Genomic DNA, 25,551 nt, shown 5'->3' with positions numbered 1-25,551 from the left:
CGCTGAATAAAACTATCACTATTCGAATTCTTATTGTTCATTACTTTCTTGCCTTCCTTAGTCGGATCCCTAACTAGATCGTCGGAGGTGAAAACTCGACCTCCACGGTCGAGCTCACTTTTGCAGGTTCAACCGGCTGAAGGGACCAACAGGATTATGCAGCAATAAGTGGTAAGATCCATACTTATTTCTCAGTGGAGAGGTCATGGGTTTGACTCTTGCGACGACAAAGCTTCCCATGAGGATGTAATCAAGGTGTGCAAATTAAAATATTATACGTGATTGAACCCTATAATTTCTTAGACCTCTAGTGGGGTCTATGGACGGCTAAGAGGTGATTTTCAAAAGTAATGCTTTTCTTACCCAACAAAATACGTTTGAAGAAAAAAAATGAAACATGTTGATGTCACTGAAAGCGACAAGCCTATAACTTGTTAGCACCTATTGGGAGCTAGAGTGCTAAAGAGAAGGATTCAAACTCAGTAATTCAAAGTTGTAGGCACCAACTGAGCTTGACTAATTTTACAAATTGATTATGATGAGTGGAGTTCCCTATTTTCTTAATGGGGCCATGGACGACTAAGAGGTGATTTTCAAATTTGGCTTCAAAAGCTACGATTTTCTTAGGCAACAAAACACGTTCGAAGAAAAATGGAACATGTTGATGTCATTGAAAGCCATAAGCAACAGGGTTGATTCATTGAATTGAATCGACTATTGATGTAATTTTTTCTTTCTTTGGTAATAAAACACGATGGAAGGAAAAAGAAAACATATTGATGATTCTAGAAGCCGTGAGCAATGGAGCTTGACTCATTGAAATCTCTTCAACCAAAGAAAGAGAAAATGCATTGCTTTTCTACTTGTGTGTTGACTTGACTAACTTGGCTATCTTAGAAGTTATCTGTAAAAGAGGAAGTAGGGTTAGAAATAAGAGTTGGGGACTCAGACGAAGAAGGTGGCTGTGATGGAGAATCCGTTAGAGAAAAGGGCAAGAACAATTAGGCTGAAAACATATTAGAATTGAATTAATTGGATGAATTAATTAATTACATTGATGAAGAAGATGTAATATTATAGACAAGAGGATGAAGTGATCACCTCCATGAATGATAAAACCTATTAAATTGGAGACAATCTACCAAATCTATGGAGACAATATTCAAAAACCTGCTAAATTAAGTCTTACCAATTCTGTAGAGGCGATATTCAAAAACCCACTAAACTAGAATTCATACAATTCTGTTATACAAACTTTCCTAGTCTAAATTAATTTACCAAATTGTTACATGATTCAATAGATGGCAGCTAACCCAGTTGAGATTTCTTCTCAAAAATAGTTTTGAAGTCTCTTCTCAGAAATTTCTGCCTTTTTCTTTTATGGACTTGCTAATTGCTATGGAACCCTTCTTTCATATTTCTCTTTCTTATTTCTTTTGAATCTCTTGAGGTTTGATGCTTGGGATTTTCAAGTTCTGGTCTTCTCTTTTTTCTCAATCTTTCAAAAAAACCTGATTTTCCCCTTCTGTTGTGCTTAGTAATTTACTAAAAACCATCTCTATATCTATTTCTATCTAGCTAACTTTTTGAACTGATTTCAGAGCCTGCATAGCTTTGGGAAGCCGGTTCTCCTAGAGTCCTAGTAGGAGACTGAGAGAAAACATAGAATAGATGTTTAGCTGTTGTCAAGTTTCATTTACTGAATGCCTTCTTTTTTGGTTTACATATTTTAAAAAATGACAATCACTAAATTCTTGTGTTTCAATCATAATCCATACAAAATAAATTGGTTAAGATGTCAATGGTGGTTGAAATGTCGTATTCTATCCATATTCAAACCCATTTAGAAGAATCTACATATAATAGTAGTAACTTTCCCAAGTGGATTTTTCTTGTTTCATGATAAAGAAAAACAAAGAAAAGTGTCTATATCGGTCCAATAGCAATTAGATTTAGTGGCTTGATGTGATTTGATGTGATTTTTCAAACTTGACTAATAAAATGCGTTCAAATGAAAGGGAAGCATATTGATGATATTGGAAGCCGTGAGCAACGGAGCTTGACTCGTTGAGTTGACTAGAGTAGAGTTCCCTATTTTCTTACCGGGGTCCATGGGTGGCTTAGAGGTGATTTTCAAACTTGGCATCAAAGTATCACTTTCTTAGGCTACTAAACAAGTTGGAAGAAAAAGAAAGCACAATTATGTCACTAAAAGGCGTAAACAATGGGGCTAGACTCACTAAAAGTCATCTACCACAGTGAAGAATGAGAATGCATTTCCTATTCATCATCACCTAATCAAATCATAATGAAAACAAAGTGATGCTGAAGAACAAAGTCTAATTAACAACTTATTTTGCTGTTGATTTCTTAATTTCTTCTTGGGATTCTTAGCTATCATAGAATGATGTGGTGACAAGCTCACTTAATTTGGTGTTTATCCACACACTAACACTGTTGACTTGTTGCTGTCTTCTTGAGTTGATGAGGTCTATGGGCTAAGAGATGATTTTAAAATTTTTAAAATTTTGCAACCGGCTACATTTTTCTTAGGCAACAAAACACGTTGGAAGAAAAATGAAGCATATTGATTTTACTAAAAACCGTATCCAATGGGACTTGACTCTTTGAATTGACTATGCATACCTGGTATGAATGAGAGGGGTTCCTTGTAATCCACAAGCTTATATTGTTGCTTCCTTCTCGAGTTGATGAGATCCACGGGCTAAGAGGTGATTCTCAAGCTTGGGCTGTTGGCATCAAAGGTGGTCATTTTCTTGAGCAACAAAATACTGTGGAAGGAATGAGAAACATGCCAAAATTAATCAAAACCCTTGAGCCATGAGCCATGAGCCATGAGCCATGAGCAATGGAGCTTGACTAATTAATGAATTAATTTAATAGCCAACCATCTACGAAAATGTTACTTTTGAGTTAATGGGTCCATGAGGCCCTTTCTAGTTGCCTACGGTATTAATGTAAGTTGTCTTTGGAATGATCAGAATAAATAAAAAAGAAGAATCTAGATTAATTTTCTATGTTTATGTTGACTAGACTTAGCTTGGCTAGTTGCCTTCCTTTGTATATATATATCTTACCATCGAGGTATCCATCATCATATCCCAGAAGTCTTCTTCAGTCTTCAATATCCATAATCTGTTCGACTAGTTATGGGAACTTCTTTTTTTTCTTCTTTTGAGATGATTACTGCAATAGCTTCCATGAGTTTTTTTTGTTTATGTTTTAGTGTTTATGGTTCCAAAAGCTGTTTGAAGGAGGAGACGACTGCTCTCTTGCAAATTAGAGATTCTCTCAATTATGCAAAAGGCTATACATTTATTAAAAACTGGGTGGGAGATGACTGTTGTGAATGGAGTTTTATATACTGTGATTCAACATACCGTGTGATTTCTATTGAAATTTATCCAGACTATGTAAGAAAAGTTCAGTTTGAGAAATGGTACCCAAATGCTTCTTTATTTACTCATTTCAAGGAGTTAAAATATCTATTTTTACCTTACACTGACATTGGAGGTTGGATCATGCCACAAGGTATGTATTGATCTATCATTTCACTCGATAGATTATGAGACTTTTTGCATCTCGATTGATTTTGAATTTTTATTGCAAACATTAATAATTGCTAAGATGCAGCATTATGTGAACTACGCAATCTCAAATCATTGGATTTAAGTGGGAACAGTCTAGATGATGGAGGCCTTCCAAGGTGTCTTGCACATGACCTTCCATCTTTGGAAGCAATTTACTTAGATGACAATTCTCTAAGCCTATCATCTCCTTTATTATCAGGTAATTGTGATAAGGATGACTGACATCTCGTCTTTGCCCAATAATTTCTGAAATTAATTCATTGAAAATTCTACCTAACTATTAATATATTGTTCTCTACCAATTGATCGAGTTACTTATGTTGTTGCACGTATAATGTTAACTTGGGCCTAATTTCATTCATGTCGTTTGTGGTGGTGGTACAGCGTTATGTGGATTAAAGAACCTCCGCTCGTTGGGTTTAAGTTCTAATATTCTTAGTAATGGAAGTCTTCCGCCTTGCATGTTGGATACTTTCTCTACTTTAGAAAGTCTCGACTTATCCAATTTGACTATTGAAGAATCGTCTAATGTCATAACAGGTACAAGTAGGAAAAGTCTTTCTCTACAGGCAATTTTTTTTCTAATTACTTTTTAGTTTTACAATAAAATCAAAGAATTTTATATAAGTATATATCGATGATCTTTTAATGCATCTTCACGTATTTCAGCATTACATGGAGCAAGAAATCTCCAAGAACTGAATCTAAGAAGTAACAATCTCAGTGCTGGAATCATGGGAGGTAGAAAATATTGAATCTACAATCTTGAGTGCATCTTAAAGAAAGAGAAACATTTGCTATCCATTAATACCAATTAATAGAAGTCTATCAATAAAATATCATAAATGATCACTTTTTGCTTTATCTCTTTTTATGTACACTTTCATGTGCAGCATTATGTGGAGTAACAATGGATCTCCGGAATTTGGATTTAAGTAATAGCTATCTAAATGTGCAACATATACCACCGTGTCTACGACAAAATCAATCTTCTTTGGAAAGTCTTGCCCTCACAAATGTGACTTTTCCCAAACATTCAAGAGCACTCTTAAAAGGTAAATATTGAAAGGATTATATATGCTCTTTTTGAATTATAAACTCATTGTAACTTGATCAATATGTGATACATGGTATATATACGTCGTGTGCATTACAGGACTAACATGTGGGTGGAAGAAACTCAAAATGTTGAATCTAAACATGAATGATCTCAGTGATGAAGACTTACCTTCGTGCCTATTCTATAACAGCTCCATGCTCGAAGGATTAGACTTGTCATCCAATAATTTAAGTTGTTCACTTGGCTTCTCAAGAGGTACATACCGATGCATTAATTAAGAGACACATTAGTTTATTACAAGAAAAAAGAAATTATTATTCTTTCACTTGTGATTATTTTATAAAACTCAATTCGATCTTCACTGAAGACGACTGAAGTATATATTTACGTTAGTTTCAAGCACAAATTCTAGGACATGACCAAACAAGTTGGACCGGTCAGATTTGTTTAGAAGCTAAACCCAACCTGAGGTCTCTTTATATTTTGCCCAATTAAGTTTGGCCCAGCTGGTTTGGCCTTTACTCTCAAATTGAAATTTGTTTATTAGTATTAAAAATTGTACCAAATGAATTTTAGATCCTCATACTAAACATTTTTGATCTAGATTTTAGAAGCTACAACTAATCATCGGTAGAAGGATTGACCCAAAACCTTTTGAAAATGAATAAGGCTTGTTTGGCTACAAGATAAGTAAAAGGAAGGGAAGTGAATTTTTTTTGTCTGACAAAAAATTGAAAAGAAGAAACTTCTGAAATTTCTTCTTGGGTAGAAAACTTTTGTAATATGGCCGGACCACATGTGATTGTATAAGTTACACCAATTTCATACCAAATTTAGAAATGATATATCTTACATGTAATCTTTATTTAATTGTTAAAAACCAAAGGCAAATGGATGCATAGTAAAGTTAGCATTGATGGCTAGGTGATAAAGTAGCAAATAGTAATGTTTATGAAAATTTCTATTTTTTTTTTTTAAAGTATGAAAATATTCCTTTCCTTCCCAGAAATTCTTCCATGCAACCAAACTGATCCATAGGAGAAACAAATTAAAATATTAGACATATCAAAATTAAGTTGGCCCAACCCGGCCCAATCTGCATTTTTAGTAAAGATGGACCGGGCTGGCTAGGGACCTATGGTTGATTGATATTCCATTTCAATTGTGGGCTCCTCCTGGCCTAGTTTGGTCTGGTTGTATCCTACTTGAATCTTTACAAAATAGATTACCGGAGCCTTATTTTTATGAAATTAAATTTAGTGTTTGATTTCCATGTTTCCGTTGATGAAAGTATCATATATTATTCCAATTTTTATTCACAGGACTCGTAAACTAAAGAGCTACGTCTTGACTCTTACGAACTCTATCAACATCCCTTGGACATGTCGGCCAATTGATTCTTTGGATCCCTTGATCTCTCTCCAAATAGCGCCCTTTCGCTCCTCTTATTTCTAATATGACTTTTCTTTCCACCTTTTACCTTTCTGAAAATAGGTTGGAAGGAGTGGTTTTCCTCTCTTGTTTGCTAATCATTCAAGACTTACTGGTATTGGCCTTTCACAATAAGATTTGGAAGTTGGCTGGTCCCAACATGGATTCCATCTTTCCAATTATCTTTCCTGAGTTGGACAATTGTCTCAGATCATTCCTCACTTCATTTCCACCCAATACAATTTGTATAATCTAGATTTGACATACAACTCACTTCAAGGAACAATCCCGTCTTGGCTGTTTTACAATGCTACTCCTTATTCTTTGCACTTGAAGGGTAACCAATTGCATGGTCCATTTCCATTGCCTTTTAAAAATGAAACATCACATCTTGGAGATCTTGACATCTCTGACAACAAAATCCAGGGGAAACTTCCTAGGAACATGGATGTGCTTTTTCCAAATCTACAATATTTGAACCTGTCCACAAACAAACTTCAAGGTTGCATTCCTTCTTCATTTGGCAATTTGAATGTCCTACGATTATTAGACTTGTCAAATAATTATTTTGTAGGTGAGGTACCCCATGAACTAATTCAAAACAATACTTCCTTGTTATCTTTGATCCTATCAAGAAACAATTTACATGCAATGCCAAGAGTTACTAATATGATAAATCTTGGCATCTTGCGTCTTGATGGTAATCTCTTCACACGACCCTTCCCTATCACTCCATCAAGTGTTCCCTCACTTGTGGTTCTTGACATAAGTGGAAACTCCATTTTTGGCAGCATTCAAGATTGGCTGCTGCCTACTACCTTACCAAACTTGATATCTCTTCTTATGAGAAAAAACCATTTTGTTGGTTCTCTACCACCATCATTGTGCCAAATGAAAAAATTACGTGTGTTGGATCTTTCGGATAACAATCTATCTGGAACCATACCTTCTTGCCTCACCAACATCACTTCGTGGTTGAAGGATCGAGGTGATGTGTGGACTATTCTCTTTCTACAGTTGTTCGATATAAAGTTTGTCACTAAAGGACATTCGTATTTGTACACGGGTCTTCCTCTTAACCAAATGTGGTTGATTTATCTCTACCAATTTCTGGTGATATCCTTCTAATGGGAGAGCTAGAGGCTTGCGTTCACTACCTTTCTCACATTCTCGATGGGTACTTGCCAGAATCCTTCCGAGGTTTGAAACTGGTGGAGAGTTTGGATCTGTCCCACAACAAGTTGGTGGGAATAATACCTCCTCAAATGATTCAACTCTCTTTCCTATCCACTTTTAGTGTGGCCTTCAATCAACTCTCAGGAAAGATCCCATATGAGAATAATTTTGCTACTTTCACAAAGGAAAGCTATGTTGGTAATCTGGGACTTTGTGGACCTCCAATTGAAGTCAATTGTTCATCGCCCCAGCCACATCACAATGAACACAAGGAAGGTGATAAGGAAGAACAAAGTCTACTGGACAACAATTTACTTTTCTATTCATATGTGGCTATTTGTTTTCTCTTGGGATTCTGGGCTATTGTTGCCCCTCTTCTTCTCAGTAGAAATTGGCGTCGAAAATACTACAAAATTGTGATAGATGCATTGATTGGTGCAGTGATAAGCTCTTCTGGTGTTTGTACTATATAAAAAATGCTAGGTAATTCTCAATAAAAAGTAGTATGATACTCCTACTAGCTAGCTTTTGTAATAGTATCATAAATGGGAATTTCATTTTTTAGATTGATGTAATTGTCACTCCCTCTTTTTGCTCTCCTTATCAGAAAGCGATCTATATATGTATGGATCTCTGTCCATATTTTCTTTTTTATTTCTTTTGGAAGCCTGAATTTTCCCTTGTTCATCAAAGTAGTTAAAAGCATATGCATATCTATTTCTATCTATGTAGCCTTCTGAACCGATTTCGGAGCCCGCATAACTTTGCAAAACTTGTCCTACTAAATGTGGACCAGAGACAAAAGATGATGAGATTTTAATTGTTGCCAAGTTCCATTTACTGGTTAATGTAAATTTTCATTGTTTGGTTTTAGATTTATTATTTAAAAACTATTAAAGTCAATCGTGTTAAATATGATGCATCCAATTTTGTAATTTTGATTGCAACTTTAGACCACCGATGTCACCATTGAATTAATATATTTGCAGGGCAAGGCAAGGCAAGGCAAGGCAAGGCATGATGGATAGAAAGACATAAAAATAATTAATCTAATCATAATTATTATTATCTTATAACTAACTCTGTGGGATCTGTTTTTTAGAGTCTTCTAGTCTTTATTTTTTGAATTTATTATTTAAGAATTGTGATTTCCATACTAATTAATCTGTAAATTTACTTTGTTACCTTTCTCGAATAATTATTACCATTATTGTAGTTGTAGTACGTACCATTAAAGGCATGGACGTAAGGGTAAGTAAGTAATGAAACATATTCACTTTCCCTTCGTTCGACTAAAAAGTAAAAACCGTTCATCAATAAATTGTGTGTACAAAAAGGTTAGGCTATTTATACAATATATTGTAATGGTCATTTAATTTTGTATGGAATTTAACATGTAATTGGGCTCCCGAAATCCAAATGCCTCTTTTTTTTTTTTGTTAATAATGCATTCTTGGATTAATAAGATGCGGATATGGTAATACCCCTCTCTGGCAATTATTATCAAACTAATTAAATTATTTAATAAAACTACTTAGGTGGATTAGTTTCATACTTTTAGAAAACTTTCACTTAAGATATATGAATATTTTTCTAGATTTTCTACGACAACAACAATGCAGTTTCCCAACTACAGTGGTATGTCAATTCTCCTGATGTGGCTTATGGGCAACAAATTTGGCATGATACTAAGTTTTTCTTAGGCAACAAAACATGTTGGAAGAAAAACGAAGCATATTGATGTTACTGAAAACCACCGTAAGCAAATGGGCTTGACTCTATGAATTGACTATGCATAGTATGGATGACAAGGGTTATTTAGTAATTCACACGCTTATATTGTTGCTACCTTCTTGAGTTGATGAGGTCGGTGGGCTAAGAGGTGATTCTCAAGCTTAGGCATCAGTGTGGTCATTTTCAAAGCCATGACAAACAGAGCTTGACTAATTAATTAATTAATTAGTTAATTCAATAGCCAATCATCAATATGAAATGAGGATTGCTACTTTTGAGTTAATGGGGGTCAATGAGCCCTTTCTAGTTGGTTGTGGTCGTGTAACTCGTGTTTATAATTAATTAAGTCTTCTCCAGTCAGAAAAAAGAGAGCAAATGAATTTTCTACGCTTATATTGACTTGATTTGGTTGGATTTATATATATCTTACAAAAAATTATTATTCTTTCACTTGCAATTATATTATAAAACTCAATTCGATCTCCACTGAAGACGACTGAAGTATATATTTACGTTAGTTTCAAGCACAAATTCTAGGACATGACCAGACTAGTTGGACCGGTCAGATTTGTTTAGAAGCTAAACCCAGCCTGAGGTCTCTTTATATTTTGCCCAATTAAGTATGGCCCAGTTGGTTTGGCCTTTACTCTCAAATTGAAATTCGTTTATTTGTATTAAAAATTGTACCAAATGAATTTTAGAACCTCATACTAAACATTATTGATCTAGATTTTAAAAGCTACGACTAATCATTGGTAGAAATGATATATTTTACATGTAATCCTTTATTTTAATTGCTAAGAAGTAAGAACCAAAGGGAAATTGATGCAAAGTAAAGTTAAAATTGATGGTTAGATATGGAATGTTTTGTGGTTATTCATGTGATAAAATAGTAGTAAACAGTAATGTTTATGAAAACCATTTTTTTTTGGGTATGAAAATTTTCCTTTCCTTTCCTTTCCTTAAATTCCTCCTTGCAGCCAAACCGATATGTAGAAAAACAAATTAAAAGCAAGTTGGCCCAACCCAGCCCAATCTGCATCCTTAGCCAGTTGAGCTTGAAGAATGATTTTACTTAGCAAAGATGGACCGGAATGGCTAGGGACCTAGGTTGATCAATATTCCATTTCAATTGTGAGCTCCTCCTCATGGCCTAGTTTGGTCTGGTTGTATCCTACTTGAATCTTTACAAAATAAATCACTGGAACCTTATTTATGAAATTAAATATAGTGTTTGATTTCCATGTTTCATATATTATTCCAATTTTTCATTCAACAGGACTCTGTAAAGTAAGGAAGCTACAGTATCTGGATCTTCACATGAACTCTATATAGAATATCCCTTGGACATGTTTGAGCCAATTGAATTCTTTGGATTTCCTTGATCTTTCTAAAAACCAAATAGCAGGCACCATTTCAGCTCCTCTTATTTCTAATATGACTTCTCTTTCCATCTTTGACCTTTCTGAAAATAAGTTGGAAGGGAGTGGTTTTCCTTTCTATGTTTGCTAATCATTCAAGACTTATTCATATTAGTCTTTCAAACAATAGAGATTTGGAAGTTGAAACTGAGTTCCCAACATGGATTCCATCTTTCCAATTATATTCCTTAAGCTTGGCAAATTGTAAGCTCAGAACCTTTCCTCACTTCATTTCCACCCAATACAATCTGAATGATCTATCTTTGTCAGACAACTCAATTCAAGGAACAATCCCGTCTTGGTTGTTGTACAATGCTACTCAGAGTAATTATTTGTTCCTAACAAATAACCAATTGCATGGCCCATTTCCATTGCCTTTTAAAAATGAAATATCACATCTTAGAATTCTTGACATCTCTGAAAACAAAATCCAGGGGGAACTTCCTAAGAACATGGATGTGCTTTTACCAAATCTAGAATTTTTGAACTTGGCTAGAAACAAACTTCAAGGTTGCATTCCTTCTTCGTTTGGCTATTTGAAAGGCCTACAAATATTAGACTTGTCGAATAATTATTTTGTAGGTGAGGTACCCCATGAACTGACTCAAAACAATACTTCTTTGTTTTCTTTGATCCTATCAAGAAACAATTTACATGCAATGCCAAGAGTTACTAATATGATAAATCTTGGCATCTTGCGTCTTGATGGTAATCTCTTCACACGACCCTTCCCTATCACTCCAAGTGTTTTCTCACTTGTGATTCTCGACATAAGTAGAAACTTCATCTTTGGCGCACTCAAGATTGGTTGCTCCCTACTACCTTACCAAACTTGATCTCTTCGTGGAGAAACCATTTTGTTGGCTCTTCCACCATCTTGTGCCAATGACAATTGCGTGTGTTGGATCTTTCGAACATCTATCTAGACCTACCTTCTTGCCTCAACAACTTCTTCGTGGTTGTGTCGTGGGTGTGCGGCTCATCTCGGCTGTGCGTTCTTTTTTGTCCTGGTTTGTCCGCGGGTGTCCTCTTCTGCGTGGTTTTCTCTAACCTTTCGGTGTTCTTCCCTGGGGGCTAGGAGGCTTGCGTTCACTAAACCTTTCTCACAATTCTCTGACGGGTGACATGCCAGAATCCTTCCAGCGGTTGAAACTGGTGGAGAGTTTTGATCTGTCCCACAACAAGTTGGTGGGAATAACACCTCCTCAAATGATTCAACTCACTTTTCTATCCATTTTTAATGTGGCCTTTAATCAACTCTCAGGAAAGATCCCATATGAGAATAATTTTGCTACTTTCACAAAGGAAAGCTATGTTGGTAATCTGGGACTTTGTGGACTCCAATTGAAATCAATTGTTCAATGCCCCAGCCACATCACAATGAACACAATGAAAGTGATAATGAAGAACAAAGTCTCCTGGACAACAATTTATTTTTCTATTCATATGTGGCTATTTGTTTTCTCTTGGGATTCTGGGCTATTGTTGCCCCTCTTCTTTTCAGTAGAAATTGGCATCGAAAGTACTACAAAATTGTGGATAGATGCACTGATTGGTGCAGTGATAAGTTCTTCTGGTGTTTGTATTATATAAAAAATTGCTAGAAAATTTATTATCACTCAATAAAAAGTAGTATGATATTCCTACTAGCTTGGTGTAATTGTTTTATAAATGGGAATTTCATTTTTTAGATTGTTGTAATTGTCGCTTGTACACACTCCCTCTTTTTGCTCTCGTTATCAGAAAGCGATCCATATTTTCTTTCTTACTTCTTTTGGACACCCCCCTAGGTTTTGGTCTTTTCCCGTTTTTATTTTTTCAATCTTTTAGAAAGCCTGATTTTTCCCTTATCTTTTGTTCATTAAAAGTACTTAAAGGCATATGTATGTCTATTTCTATCTATGTAGCCTTTTGAACTGATTTCGGAGCCCGCATAGCTTTGCAAAACTTGTCCTACTAAATGTGGAACAAAGCCAAAAGATGATGAGATTTTAGTTGTTTTCAAGTTTCATTGTTTGGCTTTAGATTTTTTATTTAAAAACTGTTAAAGTCAATCGTGTTGAATAGATGCATCCAATTTTATAATTTTGCTAGCAACTTTAGACCACCGATGTCACCATTGATTTTGATACAATTTTATAGTCGAATAGGTTCGATTACTAATAAGATGCGGATATGATAATTAAGTTTCGTACTTTTAGAAAACTTTAACTTAAGATATATGAATATTTTTCTAGATTTTCTACGACAACAACAATGCATTTTCCCAACTAACTGGGATTGGCATCATGGATCCTTGCCTCCTAATCAACTTTGTTTTAGTTCATATTAGATATAGGCTTACCCACTGTATATCTTTTTTCTTTACTTTTAAAGAATTTTTTCCTTCTACATTTTATATTAAAATAAATAAAAAAGAAAAACCAATAGTGAAAAAAAATGTAAGAAAACCAAAGACTAACTAAAACAAGTAGAAAAAAATGAAAATTGTTAAATTCTTGAATTTCAACCCTAATTCTTACAAATAAAATGGTAAAAATATCAATGGGTGGTGAAAACCTTGTACAGGAAAATCTATATATAAAAGTAATTCTCACAAGTGGATTTTTTGTATTGTCTACACCGTCCAAAAGCTATTAGAATTATTGGTTTTTTTTTTTTTTTTTTTTTTGTAAACGGATATTATTAATTAGAAGAAGGGCAAGAAAATGCCTAGACATCCTGATTACAAGGTTCAAGAAGCCAAGGAGTGGAACTAGGCCATACAGTCCGACTTGCCGCGAACTGAGCCTTCCTATCTAGGAAATTGGCTACAGAATTAGTCCACCTATAAATATAACAAACCAACCAAAACGGTTTATGATCAAGAAAATGGCTTATAAGATTTCTTTGCTAATAAGACGCATTGAAAGGAAAGAAAGCAATAGAGCTTTACTCATCGAGTAGATTAGAGTAGGGCTTTTGATTAAAGCTCAAGTCGCCTTTATCGGCTCCGACCGCCACCAACACCTGTGCTCAACTATTCCTGATAACAAAGCCCAGGCCCACACCACTTTTTTCATCTTTAAAAAGGCAATCAGAGTTTAATTTGTAAGTACCATGACCTGGTGGTGACCAATGATGGGTTGGGCCTGATTGGTTTCAATGGGCCGAGACCTGGGTAGTAGCACTTGCATTACTCCTCAATTACTTGGGCTGGGCTTGGGCTTGGGCTGCGCATTTAAAATATAGAGGCGTTCCTAGCAAGCCTAATATGCCAACACAAGAAAGAAACTACATGCACTGTAAAGGTGTCTATGTCTGTCCAATATCAATTAGCATTGTAGATAGACATTATACATTTGACCTATGGATTGATATGATGTGATTTTTAAGCTTGACATTAATTAAGACTTTTTTCTTCTTCTCTTTTTCTTTGATTACAAATCACCCTAGAGGGGAATGGAAGCATATTGATGTTAAAAGGGTACTTTGCATTCTCTTGAATATCTCCTTGGAGGTAATTTCCCACTAAGTGTCTAATGAGTTGTAGAATTTAGTCACGTATAATATTTTAATTCAAGAGTATCCATTGGATTTACCCTAACTCTTGGGTTAGGATATTATACGTGATTGAAATCCTATAATTTATTAGACACCTATTAGGAGCTAGAGCGCCTCTAAGGAGAGGATCCAAACTATGTTGTTGAAAGTTGTAGGCAACAACTGAACTTGACTAACTGTACGAATTGACTATGATGGGTGGAGTTACCTATTTTCTTAACCGGGCCCATGAACGGCTAAGAGGAGATTTTCAAATTTGGTATCAAAGATATGTTTTTCTTAGGCAACAAAACACGTTCAAATAAAAATGAAACATGTTGATGTCTTTGAAAACCATAAGCAACAAGGTTTGATTCATTGAATTGATGATGCATGGTATGGAAGAGTGGGGTTCTCTATTTTCCACACACTTACACTGTACAGTTACACGGTTGCTATCTTCTCAAGTCAAAAAGGTCCATGGGCTAAGAGACGATTTTCATACTTGGCATCAAGGTGGTCATTTTCTTAAGCAACAAAACACTGTGAAAGGAAAAGGAAACATGTTGATGTTAATGAAAGCAGTGAGCAATGGAGCTAATTAACTAATTAATTTATTTATCAATAGCCTATCATCCAAGAAATGAGATTGCTTCTTTTGAGTCCATGAGGCCTTTCTTGGAGTGAGAACTGAGTTTTTCCTCTACAAAGAAAAAAATGTAATGAATTTTCTACGTTTATCGGTTTATGTATGGGAAGGTGGTGGTTGAACGACTATGTAAATTGTTTGACTGAACGGTCCTAACAATTTAACCATTAAATTTAGTAGAATTAAATTTGGATCGTCTATCATAAACGGTTCAGATTTAATTCAATAGAATTATCAAGGATTTTCTGATATAATTACAAACACCAGAATAGTCTATAGCTGCACCAATCCTTCAAGCGTCACTTAGTCAGGCCCAATTAAGCTTATCCTTCGCCTCAAGTTGGCCAAACCCGGTTGGAGCTCGTTTACATTGAGTCCCTCAAGCCCATTAACATATTGATCCCTGACCGGGCCCACGAACCACAATAAGTGCTTGACTTCTTGACTCTTTTGTATAAATTGACTACAGTGGTGTGTCAATTCTCTTGAAGTGGTTTATGGGCAATAAGTTTGGCATGATGCTAAGTTTTCTTAGGCAACAAAATACGTTGGAAGAAAAACGAAGCATATTGATGTTACTGAAAACCGTAAGCAACGGCGCTTGACTCTTTGAATTGACCATGCATAGTATGGATGAGGGGGTTACTTAGTAATCCACACGCTTATATTGTTGCTATCTTCTTGAGTTGATGAGGTCGGTGGGCTAAGACGTGATTCTCAAGCTTAGGCCCTTGGCATCAATGTCGTCATTTTCTAAGCCATGAGCAACGGAGCTTGACTAATTAATTAATTAATTCAATAGCCAATCATCCATATGAAATGAGAATTGCTACTTTTGAGTTAATGGGGGGGGGGTCCATGAGCCCTTTCTAGTTGGTTGTGGTCGTGTAACTCGTGTCTAGAATTAATTAAGTCGGTTCTCTAGTCAGAAAAAAGAGAGCAAATGAATTTTCTACGCTTATATTGACTTGACTTGGTTGGATTTATATATATATATATATCTTACAAAGTTACATGTTATTATGCCTAAATTTTTCTTTGATCTTCAGTATCCATAAACACTTGGACCAGTCATGGGAACTTCTTGTTTTCCTTCTTTTGGGGTGATTACAACAACAATTCTCGTGAGTGTTTTATGCTTTTGTTTTAGTGTTTATGGTTCCAAAAATTGTTTGATGGAGGAGAAGGCTGCTCTCTTACAACTGAGAGATTCTTTCAACCATCCAAATACTTATGCTTTTAGTGATTGGGTGGGAGATGGTTGTTGTGAATGGACATCTATAAAATGTGATTATTCTACATACCATGTGATTTCTATTTCCATTAATTCTTATCGAGAAAGAGAAGCTCAATTAATAAAATGGTACCCAAATGCTTCTTTATTTACTCATTTCAAAGAGTTACAATATCTATCTTTACGATTCAATGACATTGGAGGTTGGATTATGCCACAAGGTATGTATAGATTTGTCATTTCACTCAATAGATTATGAGACTTTTTGCACCTTAATTAATATTGAGTTTTTATTACAAAAAGTAATTATTGGTGAGATGCAGCATTATGTGAACTACGCAATCTCAGAGTATTGAATTTAAGAGGGAACAGTCTAGATGATGGAGGCCTTCCAAGGTGTCTTGCACATGGCCTTCCATCTTTGGAAACAATTTACTTGAATGACAATTCTCTCAACCTATCATCTCCTTTATTATCAGGTGACTGTCGTCTATGACATTTCTGAAATTAATTAATTCATTGAAAATTCTACCTAGCTAGATCTATTAATATATTGTTCTCTACTAATTGATCGAGTTACTTATGTTGTTGCATAATGTTAACTTGGGCCTAATTTAATTCATGATGTCGTGTGCGGTGGTGGTGCAGCGTTATGTGGATTAAAGAATCTCCGCAAGTTGGATTTAAGTGATAATGTTCTTAGTAACGGAAGTCTTCCGCCTTGCATGTTGGATACATTCTCTACTTTAGAAAGTCTCTACTTATCCAATTTTACTCTTGAAGAATCGTCTAATGTCATAACAGGTACAAGTAGGAAAATTATTTTTTCTCTAGAGGCAATATTTTTTTCTAATTATTTTTTAGTTTTATAATAAAGTCAAAGAACTTTATGCTAGTATATATTGAAGATGAAGATCTTTTTATGTATCTTCTTGTATTTCAGCATTACATGGAGCAAGAAATCTCCAACGATTGTATCTAGGAAGTAACAATCTCGGTGCTGGAACCATGGGAGGTATAAAATATTAAATCTACAATCTTAATGCATGTTAGAGATAGATAAACATTTGCTATCCATTATTACCAATTAATACAAGTCTAACAATAAAATATCATAAATGATCTCTTTTTGCTTTATCTCTTCTTATGTATGCTTTCATGTGCAGCATTATGTGGAGTATCAAAGAATCTTAAAACACTGGATTTAAGTTTTAGCAATCTTAATGTGCAACATATGCCACCTTGTCTACAACAAAATCATTCATCTTTGGAAAATCTTCGTCTAGATGGCACTGTTACCAAACACTTAAAAGCTCTTCTAAAAGGTAGAGCATAAAAATGTTATACATGTCTCTTGTGAATATTATAAAATCACCGTAATTTGAGCACTATGTGATACATGGTATATATACATGTGCATTACAGGACTAACATGTGGGTGGAAGAAACTCAAAATGTTGGAGCTAAGCATGAATAATCTCAGTGACGAAGACTTACCTTCGTGCCTATTCCATAACAACTCCATGCTCAAAGATCTGGACATCTCAGACAATAATTTAAGAGGTTCACATGGTTTCTCAGCAGGTACATACCAATGCATTAATTAAGAAGTTCATTAATTCGTTACTAGAAAGACAGATCATTTTTCTTTCCATTGCTATTATATTATAAATATATTTTTTTGGATGAATTATATTATAAATCTTAATTCGATCTCCATATTATAGGTGTCAATTTATTTTGCATGTTTTGGTTATAATTACTTACGAGACTAGAGTCTAGAGTATGCATTTAATTATGAGTAGTTTCATACACAATTAATTTCTCAGATATAAGTATAACCTGCAAATCGTACGTGCTAGTTGAACCAGTTGGGCTGGTCAGATTTTGTTAGAGGCCAAAACTGATCATTTTGATAGACCTGTCAATAAGCTAGGGTGCTAAAATGAGCTGGTCTAACCTGGCCGGCTGGCCCACTTTGGCCCACTTTGGCCCACTTTGTCTTCTGATGATCGATATTCCATCACAACTGTACATGGGCTCATCTAGGCCTAGTTTGGCCTAGTCATAATACCCTACAAAATAAATCACCATAAACTTATTTATGAAATTGAGTTGCATGTTTAATTTCCATTTTCCCTTGATGAATGTCTGATGCACTCTTCTTTATAATTTCAATTTTTTATTTTTATTCCACAGGACTCTGTAAACTAAAGAAGCTACAGCGGTTGACTCTTCATGCGAACTCTATACAAAATGTTCCTTGGACATGTTTGAGCCAATTTCAATCATTAAATTACCTTGACCTCTCTGAAAACCAAATAGCAAGCACCATTTCAGTTCCTCTTATTTCTAATATGACTTCTCTTTCCAACTTTGACATTTCTAATAATAAGTTGGAAGGAGTGGTTTTCTTCTCTGTGTTTGCTAATCTTTCAGAACTTGAAGTGATTGACTTTTCAAACAATAGAGATTTGGAAGTTGAAACCGAGTTCCCAACTTGGGTTCCGTCTTTCCAATTAGATTTCTTACAGTTAGACCATTGTAAACTCAAGACCGTTCCCCTCTTCATATCCACCCAGTACAAGCTGATTTATCTATCTTTGTCATACAACTCGCTTCAGGGAACAATTCCATCTTGGCTGTTGTATAATGCTACTTCAAATGTATTAACTTTGACTTTGAAGGGTAACCGATTTCATGGCCCATTTCCATTGCCCTTCAAGAATGAAACATCAATGCTTCAATCTCTTGATATCTCTGACAACAATTTTCAAGGGATACTTCCCGAGAACATGGATGTACTTTTCCCAAATTTGTTCTCATTGAGCATGTCTAGAAACAAACTCCAAGGCATCATTCCTTCCTCGTTTGGCTATTCGTTTCGCCTATATCTCTTAGACTTATCGAATAATTACTTTGTAGGTGAGGTACCCCATGGATTAATTCAAAATAATACTTCATTATTACATTTGATCCTATCAAATAACAAATTCCATGCAATGCCAAGAGTTTATAATATGACAAATCTACGCACCCTGAAACTTGATGGTAACCTCTTCACACGACCCTTCCTTGTCACTCCATCAAGTTTACCCTCACTCGTGCTTCTAGACATAAGTGGGAACTCCATGCTTGGCAACATTCAAGATTGGCTGATGCCTACTATCTTTCCAAACTTGATCTCATTTCTTATGAGAAAAAATCATTTTGTTGGTCATCTTCCACCATCGTTGTGCCAGATGAACAAATTACGTGTTTTGGATCTCTCAAATAACAATCTATCTGGAAGCATACCTTCTTGCCTCAACAACATCACTTCGTGGCTAAAAGAACTTGATGTAAATTTTACATTTGGATTTAATTCGCTGAGGGAGGACGAGGAAGATAAGTTTGACATACATTTTTCCACAAAGGGAAATTTGTACTCATACGAGGGCCTTCCTCTTTACCAAATGACAGGGATCGATTTATCTGTAAACCAATTATCTGGTGATATACCGTCTCAAATAGGGGAGTTGAGAGCCTTGCATTCACTAAACCTTTCTCACAATTCTCTGACTGGCTATTTACGAGAATCCTTCCAAGAGTTAAAACTGGTGGAGAGTTTAGATCTGTCACACAACAAGTTGATCGGAATGATACCTCCTCAAATGATACAACTCTCTTTCTTATCCACTTTTAGTGTGGCCTTCAATCAACTCTCAGGAAAGATTCCATACGAGAATAATTTTGTTACTTTCACAAAGGAAAGCTACATTGGGAATTGGGGACTTTGTGGACCTCCAACTGAAGTCAACTGTTCATCACCCCAACCACATAACAATGAACATGAGGAAGGTGACGATGAAGAGCAAAGTCTTCTCGACAACAACTTATTGTTCTATTCATGTGTGGCTATTTGTTTTCTCTTGGGATTTTGGGCCATTATTGCCCCTCTTCTTCTCAGTAAAAATTGGCGTCGAAAGTACTACAAAATTGTGGATAGATGGATTGATTGGTGCAATGATAGGCTCTTCTGGTTTTTGTATTATATCAAAACCACTAGCAAATTCATTGCCACTTGAACTCTCTCCTATCACTATGTATGTAAGAGTTATGTTTTCCTTTGAGATTTATGTGATTGCCACTTGAACTCTCTCCTATCACTATGTATGTAAGAGTTATGTTTTCATTTGAGAGTAAGGTTCACAAGCATATATTTGGCTGTAATAGAACTTGTCCAATTCTTGGAATCGACTCAAAATTCAATAGCAATTCAATCATTTATCACAATTCCTTGAACATGATTGGGAGGAGAGAAAGTGTTTTGAAGTTTAAACAAAAGTAAGAGGCTTACATAGATGGTGCATCAACATCACTTGTTTTTCTAAGTATCTTATCACTAAAGTCCAACTTCCAAATTGATCCAGCAAAATTAATTTAGCAATTAATTATATTTAGAGTTTTTTTCAGGGTGTCGTGTCCACATAAGTTGGCTGAAAATTTTGATGATGATACCCCTCACCTACTAAAATGGTTTTAATGTCCTTTAAATCTACTCACACTATCCAACCCTTAAGTGGATGAATCCATTTCTTCCTAAACCTCGCAAAAAACCCCCCACTACCCCTCCCTATGCTAGAAAGCATCAAGTTTTTGCCCTTAAGTGGATGAATCCATTTCTTCCTAAACCTCGCAAAAAACCCCCCACTACCCCTCCCTATGCCAGAAAACATCAAGTTTTTGCTCTACTCGTACTTGCTTGTTTTTACTATAAATTTTCTGAGTATTTAGAGAACAGTGACAGTGCCAAAAAAGATCCTGAGAACAGAGACGAAAAGGGTGGTGATGGAATCAAAATTCCAACCGTGTTCAAAGGAAAAATTGTAGTGATCATGGCTGGAGATGAGAAACCCACCTTCATTGCTACTCTCATTTCAAGCAGTTCTTTAAGTTGTCTAAACATCACCATTAGTTTTAAATATAAAAAGAAATCTTTATTCTTGCTGAATGTTAAATGTAAGCTTAAAGAAAAATTTTAAAAACAAACATATACATAAAAATCGGCTAATTTTAGGTTGAATGGACTTTTTTTTTTAACGAAACTTTTCTTGGAAACTGTTTGAAAATATTTTTGGTAAGAAAATAAGAGACTTTCAGTTATTTTCTTTTCGTTTTTTTTAAGGGTTTGAAATAAAGAATTTCCTGAATTTTGAAAAAGAAAGTACACGAAGACTCGTCAATTAATCTTATTATTTTAACAATTAATTATATAATTTAAAATATAAATAGTGATAAACGTAATAGAATAAATTTCATAATTGTTAGAAAATAGAAAGAACGTAAATGCAATTTATTCATAAACTAATTTGACTGCCTTTTTTTTTCTTCCCCTAAATAATTTAATTTGGCTGTCACCCTTTTCTAAGGGTGTCAATCGGTACAGTTTTCGATAATTGGTACAGTACCAACTTTGAATACAAAAATTCAGAACCGTTCCGTTTCGGTACATTTCGGTATTTATAAAAACGGTTCGGTATAGTTTTGGTATTAAATCGGTACGGAAAAATGGTTTAAACACGGTATTTAGTGCGGTACACATTTTGTACAAACAAACTCATGCCACTTTTCGGCATTAACTAAAGTGAGTTAGAAAAAAATGAAAATCGCTAAATTCTTGTGTTTCAACCCTAATCCATATAAATATTGGCGTAAGTAATGGGGCTAGACTCATTGAGATCATCTACCAGAGTGAAGAATGAGAATGCATTTCCTATTCATTATCACACGAATCAAATCATATTGAACACAAAGTGATGATGAAGAACAAAGTCTAATTAACGACTTATTTTTCTATTCATGTATGTGGTTATTTCTTTCTTCTTGGGATTCTTGGCTATCATAAAATGATGCCGGGTATTTGGCATCTTCTTTTTAGAGGTAATTTTCCTGTGACCGTCCAACAAGTTATCGAATTTAGTCACATGTAATATATATAAAATTAGGAATAGAGGTATTATATAATATACCATCCGGTATAATCAAACCCATGACCTATTCACTAAAAAATGTTGGTTTTACTAATTGAGCAACCTTCTGATAGTTCACTTATAATATTTTAATCCAAAGGCACTCATTAGATTTATCTTAATTTTTTAATTAAAATATTACATATTGTTGAATCTCAATATTACTCATTAAAAGAGCCCCTTAAAAGGATCAGGAGAAGATTTAATAACATAACATCTGATCTTGTATGAATTAACTATAATGGAGTGGAGTTCCTAATTAAGCAAAGCGAAGAAACTTACTAAGTGAAGAGAAAACAAGCAAAGGCCCGACTAGATCACAACGGATGAGCCTTCAAGGCATAATATTGAGAATGCTCATTGAATGAGCAATTCAATAAGAGATCTCGGATCGAACTGATATTGATATACCGAGTATCTATTGATACGAAGTATTCCGGCGTTGATAATGATCAAGTGCTTTTCCTATTATTTTGATATTTGACTGAATTAAAGTTCAACATACTACCATATCGCTATCACTGTGGGTTACAGCCACAGGGTCATGGTCAATTAAGACGGGCTTGTGCTGGGCTGGGCTGGGCTGGGCTGGATCCCTAGGGGTTTTAGGTCCTGAGTTTGTATCAGAATGGGCCCAAGCTTAACTAACAAGATTCGGGACCTACATTAAAGTTTTAAACTCCATGACCCGACCAAATCCTTCTGCATTTTGAAAATTATTAATAATAGAAATATCTAATAATGACCTCTCCATCTAATTCTTCTTCTTCATACGAAAAGAATGCCGTGCCGTTTTTCAGGGACAAAAAGAATTTTTTTTTTAAATAATAAATAAATAAAGATTATGTTTGCTACCTGAAATGAAATTCATTATCACATACAGTTGAAAGCTTGTAATTAACACTGATAGTGATTAGTGCGTCGATCAGTAATTAATTAAAATAGATTGATTTATCTGCTAGCTCCGGTATTTTCACTCGATCTCGCTTAATTTCTGTGTCTTATATGTGTGGGATCCCTTTTGATTTGTTTCATCATTGAATATGGTATTTTTTTTTGTAATCTATCTATTATTGACCTACAAGCATATATGTAGATCTTTCTTTCAGGCTTGCAAATATTTATTAATAATGATGATGATGCCGTTCAATAATACGATCTTTTTTTTGGTACTAGTGTTTTTTTAATACTGAAAATTTAATGCCGTCCGCAAGGTCGAACCCATGACCTCTCCACTGAGAAGTATGGATCTTTACCACTCAACCAACCCTGCATTGGCATGAATACGTCTATTTGTTTTGTGGTGGAACACCAAGTTCTCTTAACAGACTTGAATACCGGGAGGGAGGGAGGGAGGGAGGGAGGGAATAAGATGGCATATATGCATGTATGTCTCTATGTCCCAACCAACAACCAACCTACAGTGTCCACGAGTGTGGCTTCAAAACGAGTTTGGGCAGGGTTCCGTTGTACTCCTCTACCACAAAAAAAAGGGGACCTACACACAAACAAGGAACATATACCAATATTATTTCTCAGTGGCAGCTGATCATCAGCTATATAAATACGAGAGAGAGAAGAAGAAGAAGAAGAAGAAGCAATAATATTGACCAATCTAGCATCAAAGTATCCATTTCTTAGACTACAAAACAAGTTGAAAGAAAAACAAAGCATGTTGATATTACCAAAAGGCATAAGTGATGGGGTTAGACTCATTGAAATTTCTTCCCCCATAGCGAAGAATGAGAATGCATTTTCTATTCATCATCACTAACAAGATCATCATGAACACAAGAAAAGCACCTATGAAAAACAAAGTTTAATCAACAACTTATTTTTTTATTCAATGTAGTAATTTCTTTCCTCATGGGATTCTCGGTTTATTGTTCCGCTTCTTCTCAACAAAAATTGGTACAAAAGTATTACAGAGCTGTCGATGGATACATACAATGGTGTCGTGACAAGGTCATTTAATTTGTTATTATATGAAAAATCGTTAGACATTTTTTTTTCTTCTTTTTTGGTGCAAAAAAACTTGGAAAAAAAGACCGTTGGTAACTAATTAATTACCACTTTTTCCAAAATAAAAAAACTAATCAGTTATCACTTTTTTTCTTGTTAAAATTTGATAGAAGATGAAAATATCATTTGACGCATTGTTGTTAGGATTTAAGCTCATGGACTAAGGTTGAGGACTACCAAGGTCATTCTGGGTTGGGTTCTGAATTCTTTTATCATTGAAAGCTTCGATGTCCAGTCATATAACTTGGGCTGGGAATGACGAATTTCATATCAACCCAAGAGAAAAAGAGAAACTTTGTTGACATCAATTTTTAAGTCTTGGCAATATCAATGTGCAAAATATGCGCAAACTGGCCCGAATGAATCTCAGATACCAAAAAAATATATCAATGTGCAACATATATCACGGTCTATAACAAAATCATTCTTTTTTAGAAAATCTTCTACTTGACACTCTTACACAACACTCAAAAGCTCTTCTAAAAGATAAAGCAGGTAAAGCTTAAAAAGGTTATATATGTTTCTTCTTAATTATAACCTACTGTAATTTGAGTAATATGTGATACATTGCATATGTACGTGTGTATTACAGAAGTATCATATGGGTGGGAGAAACTCAAAATGTTGGATCTAAGTGAGAATGATCTCACTGATAAAGACTTACCTTTATGCGTATTCAATAACAACTCTGTGCTCAACTATCTAACTCTGTGCAGGTACATGCAATGCATTAATTAAGAAGCCATTAATTTATTACTAGAAAAAGAAATTATTATTCTCTCCCTCATTATTATATTATAGATCTTAGTTGTCTATTATTATGTCTAATTTTTGTACTTTTTGGTTTTCATTTAAGAACAAAGTCTGCTTGATAACAACTTATTTTTCTATTCATGTGTGGCTATTTGTTATCTCTTGGGATTCTGGGCTATTATTGCCCCTCTTCTTCTTAGTAGAAATTGGCACCAAAAGTACTACAAAATTATGCACAGATGCATTGGTTGGTGCAGTGATAAGCTCTTTTGGTGTTTGTATTATATCAAAAACTGCTAGCAAACTTATTACCACTCAATAAAAAGTAGTACAAGACTTCTACCAGCTAGGTGAGAATTATCTTTTCCTTTTTGAAATTGATGTATTGCCACCACTTTTATGCATGTTGTCTCTCTTCACAAACACATAGAGACGTCATTCAAAAGCATATACTTGGGAGATGAAATTGAAGGTCGTCGATTTCTAGATGGCTTGGAAATTAAGCAAGTCATTCATCTTCAGAGTTTCTCAAACATAATTAGGAGGTGTTGGGAGATGAACTTCTGCGATTCGATCACCACCACAGTAATGCCTATGTCAGCAAATTGTCGGTTTATACCGTCGGATGCTCTTGATTGGTTTAACGGCCCTAATTGTTGTTATGATCCCAATTGGATTCCTAGTGATTCGAGTGTTGAACCGCTTGATGAATCGGCCTAGACCGGCAGTTGGGAGATTTAGCATTTATGGATTTTCTACTTTGAGAAGGAAAAATGAGACAAATACATTTCCTATTTTGAAGCTTAAACTAAATATGAGGCCTTAATATTGCATCCAGAAAAAACATCATTTACTGTGCACAGCAATGCATAAATATGCCAAATAATTGGCTGAGAAAGCAAAGAACTACAAAGATAGTTTGGATTT

General features: G+C 34.9%; 1 protein-coding gene and 2 pseudogenes across 2 annotated transcripts; all 3 read left to right on the top strand.

Annotated features, from left to right (window-relative positions):
* Positions 1-1,643: 1,643 nt before the first annotated feature.
* Positions 1,644-7,984, top strand: LOC149021554 (receptor-like protein 13; annotated as a pseudogene). The gene is made up of 7 exons (XR_016172345.1): positions 1,644-3,552; positions 3,655-3,810; positions 3,996-4,151; positions 4,281-4,352; positions 4,505-4,666; positions 4,768-4,940; positions 5,992-7,984. The product of XR_016172345.1 is annotated as a receptor-like protein 13 (transcript).
* A 2,243-nt stretch (positions 7,985-10,227) lies between these two features.
* On the top strand, positions 10,228-12,037 carry LOC149021553 (uncharacterized; annotated as a pseudogene).
* Positions 12,038-15,648: 3,611 nt separating this feature from the next.
* Positions 15,649-20,041, top strand: LOC149021552 (receptor-like protein 14). The gene is made up of 7 exons (XM_089149776.1): positions 15,649-16,059; positions 16,162-16,317; positions 16,487-16,642; positions 16,782-16,853; positions 17,005-17,163; positions 17,264-17,422; positions 18,038-20,041. The coding sequence occupies exons 1-7, from the start codon at positions 15,678-15,680 to the stop codon at positions 19,903-19,905; spliced, it is 2,952 nt and encodes a 983-aa protein (XP_089005902.1). The 5' UTR covers positions 15,649-15,677; the 3' UTR covers positions 19,906-20,041.
* Positions 20,042-25,551: the final 5,510 nt, after the last annotated feature.

Source organism: Hakea prostrata, chromosome 3 (genome assembly GCF_041222555.1).
Source record: "Hakea prostrata isolate BN-2017 chromosome 3, UWA_Hpros_2, whole genome shotgun sequence".
Lineage (NCBI taxonomy): Eukaryota > Viridiplantae > Streptophyta > Magnoliopsida > Proteales > Proteaceae > Hakea > Hakea prostrata.
This window is presented reverse-complemented; position numbering and strand designations above follow the sequence as displayed.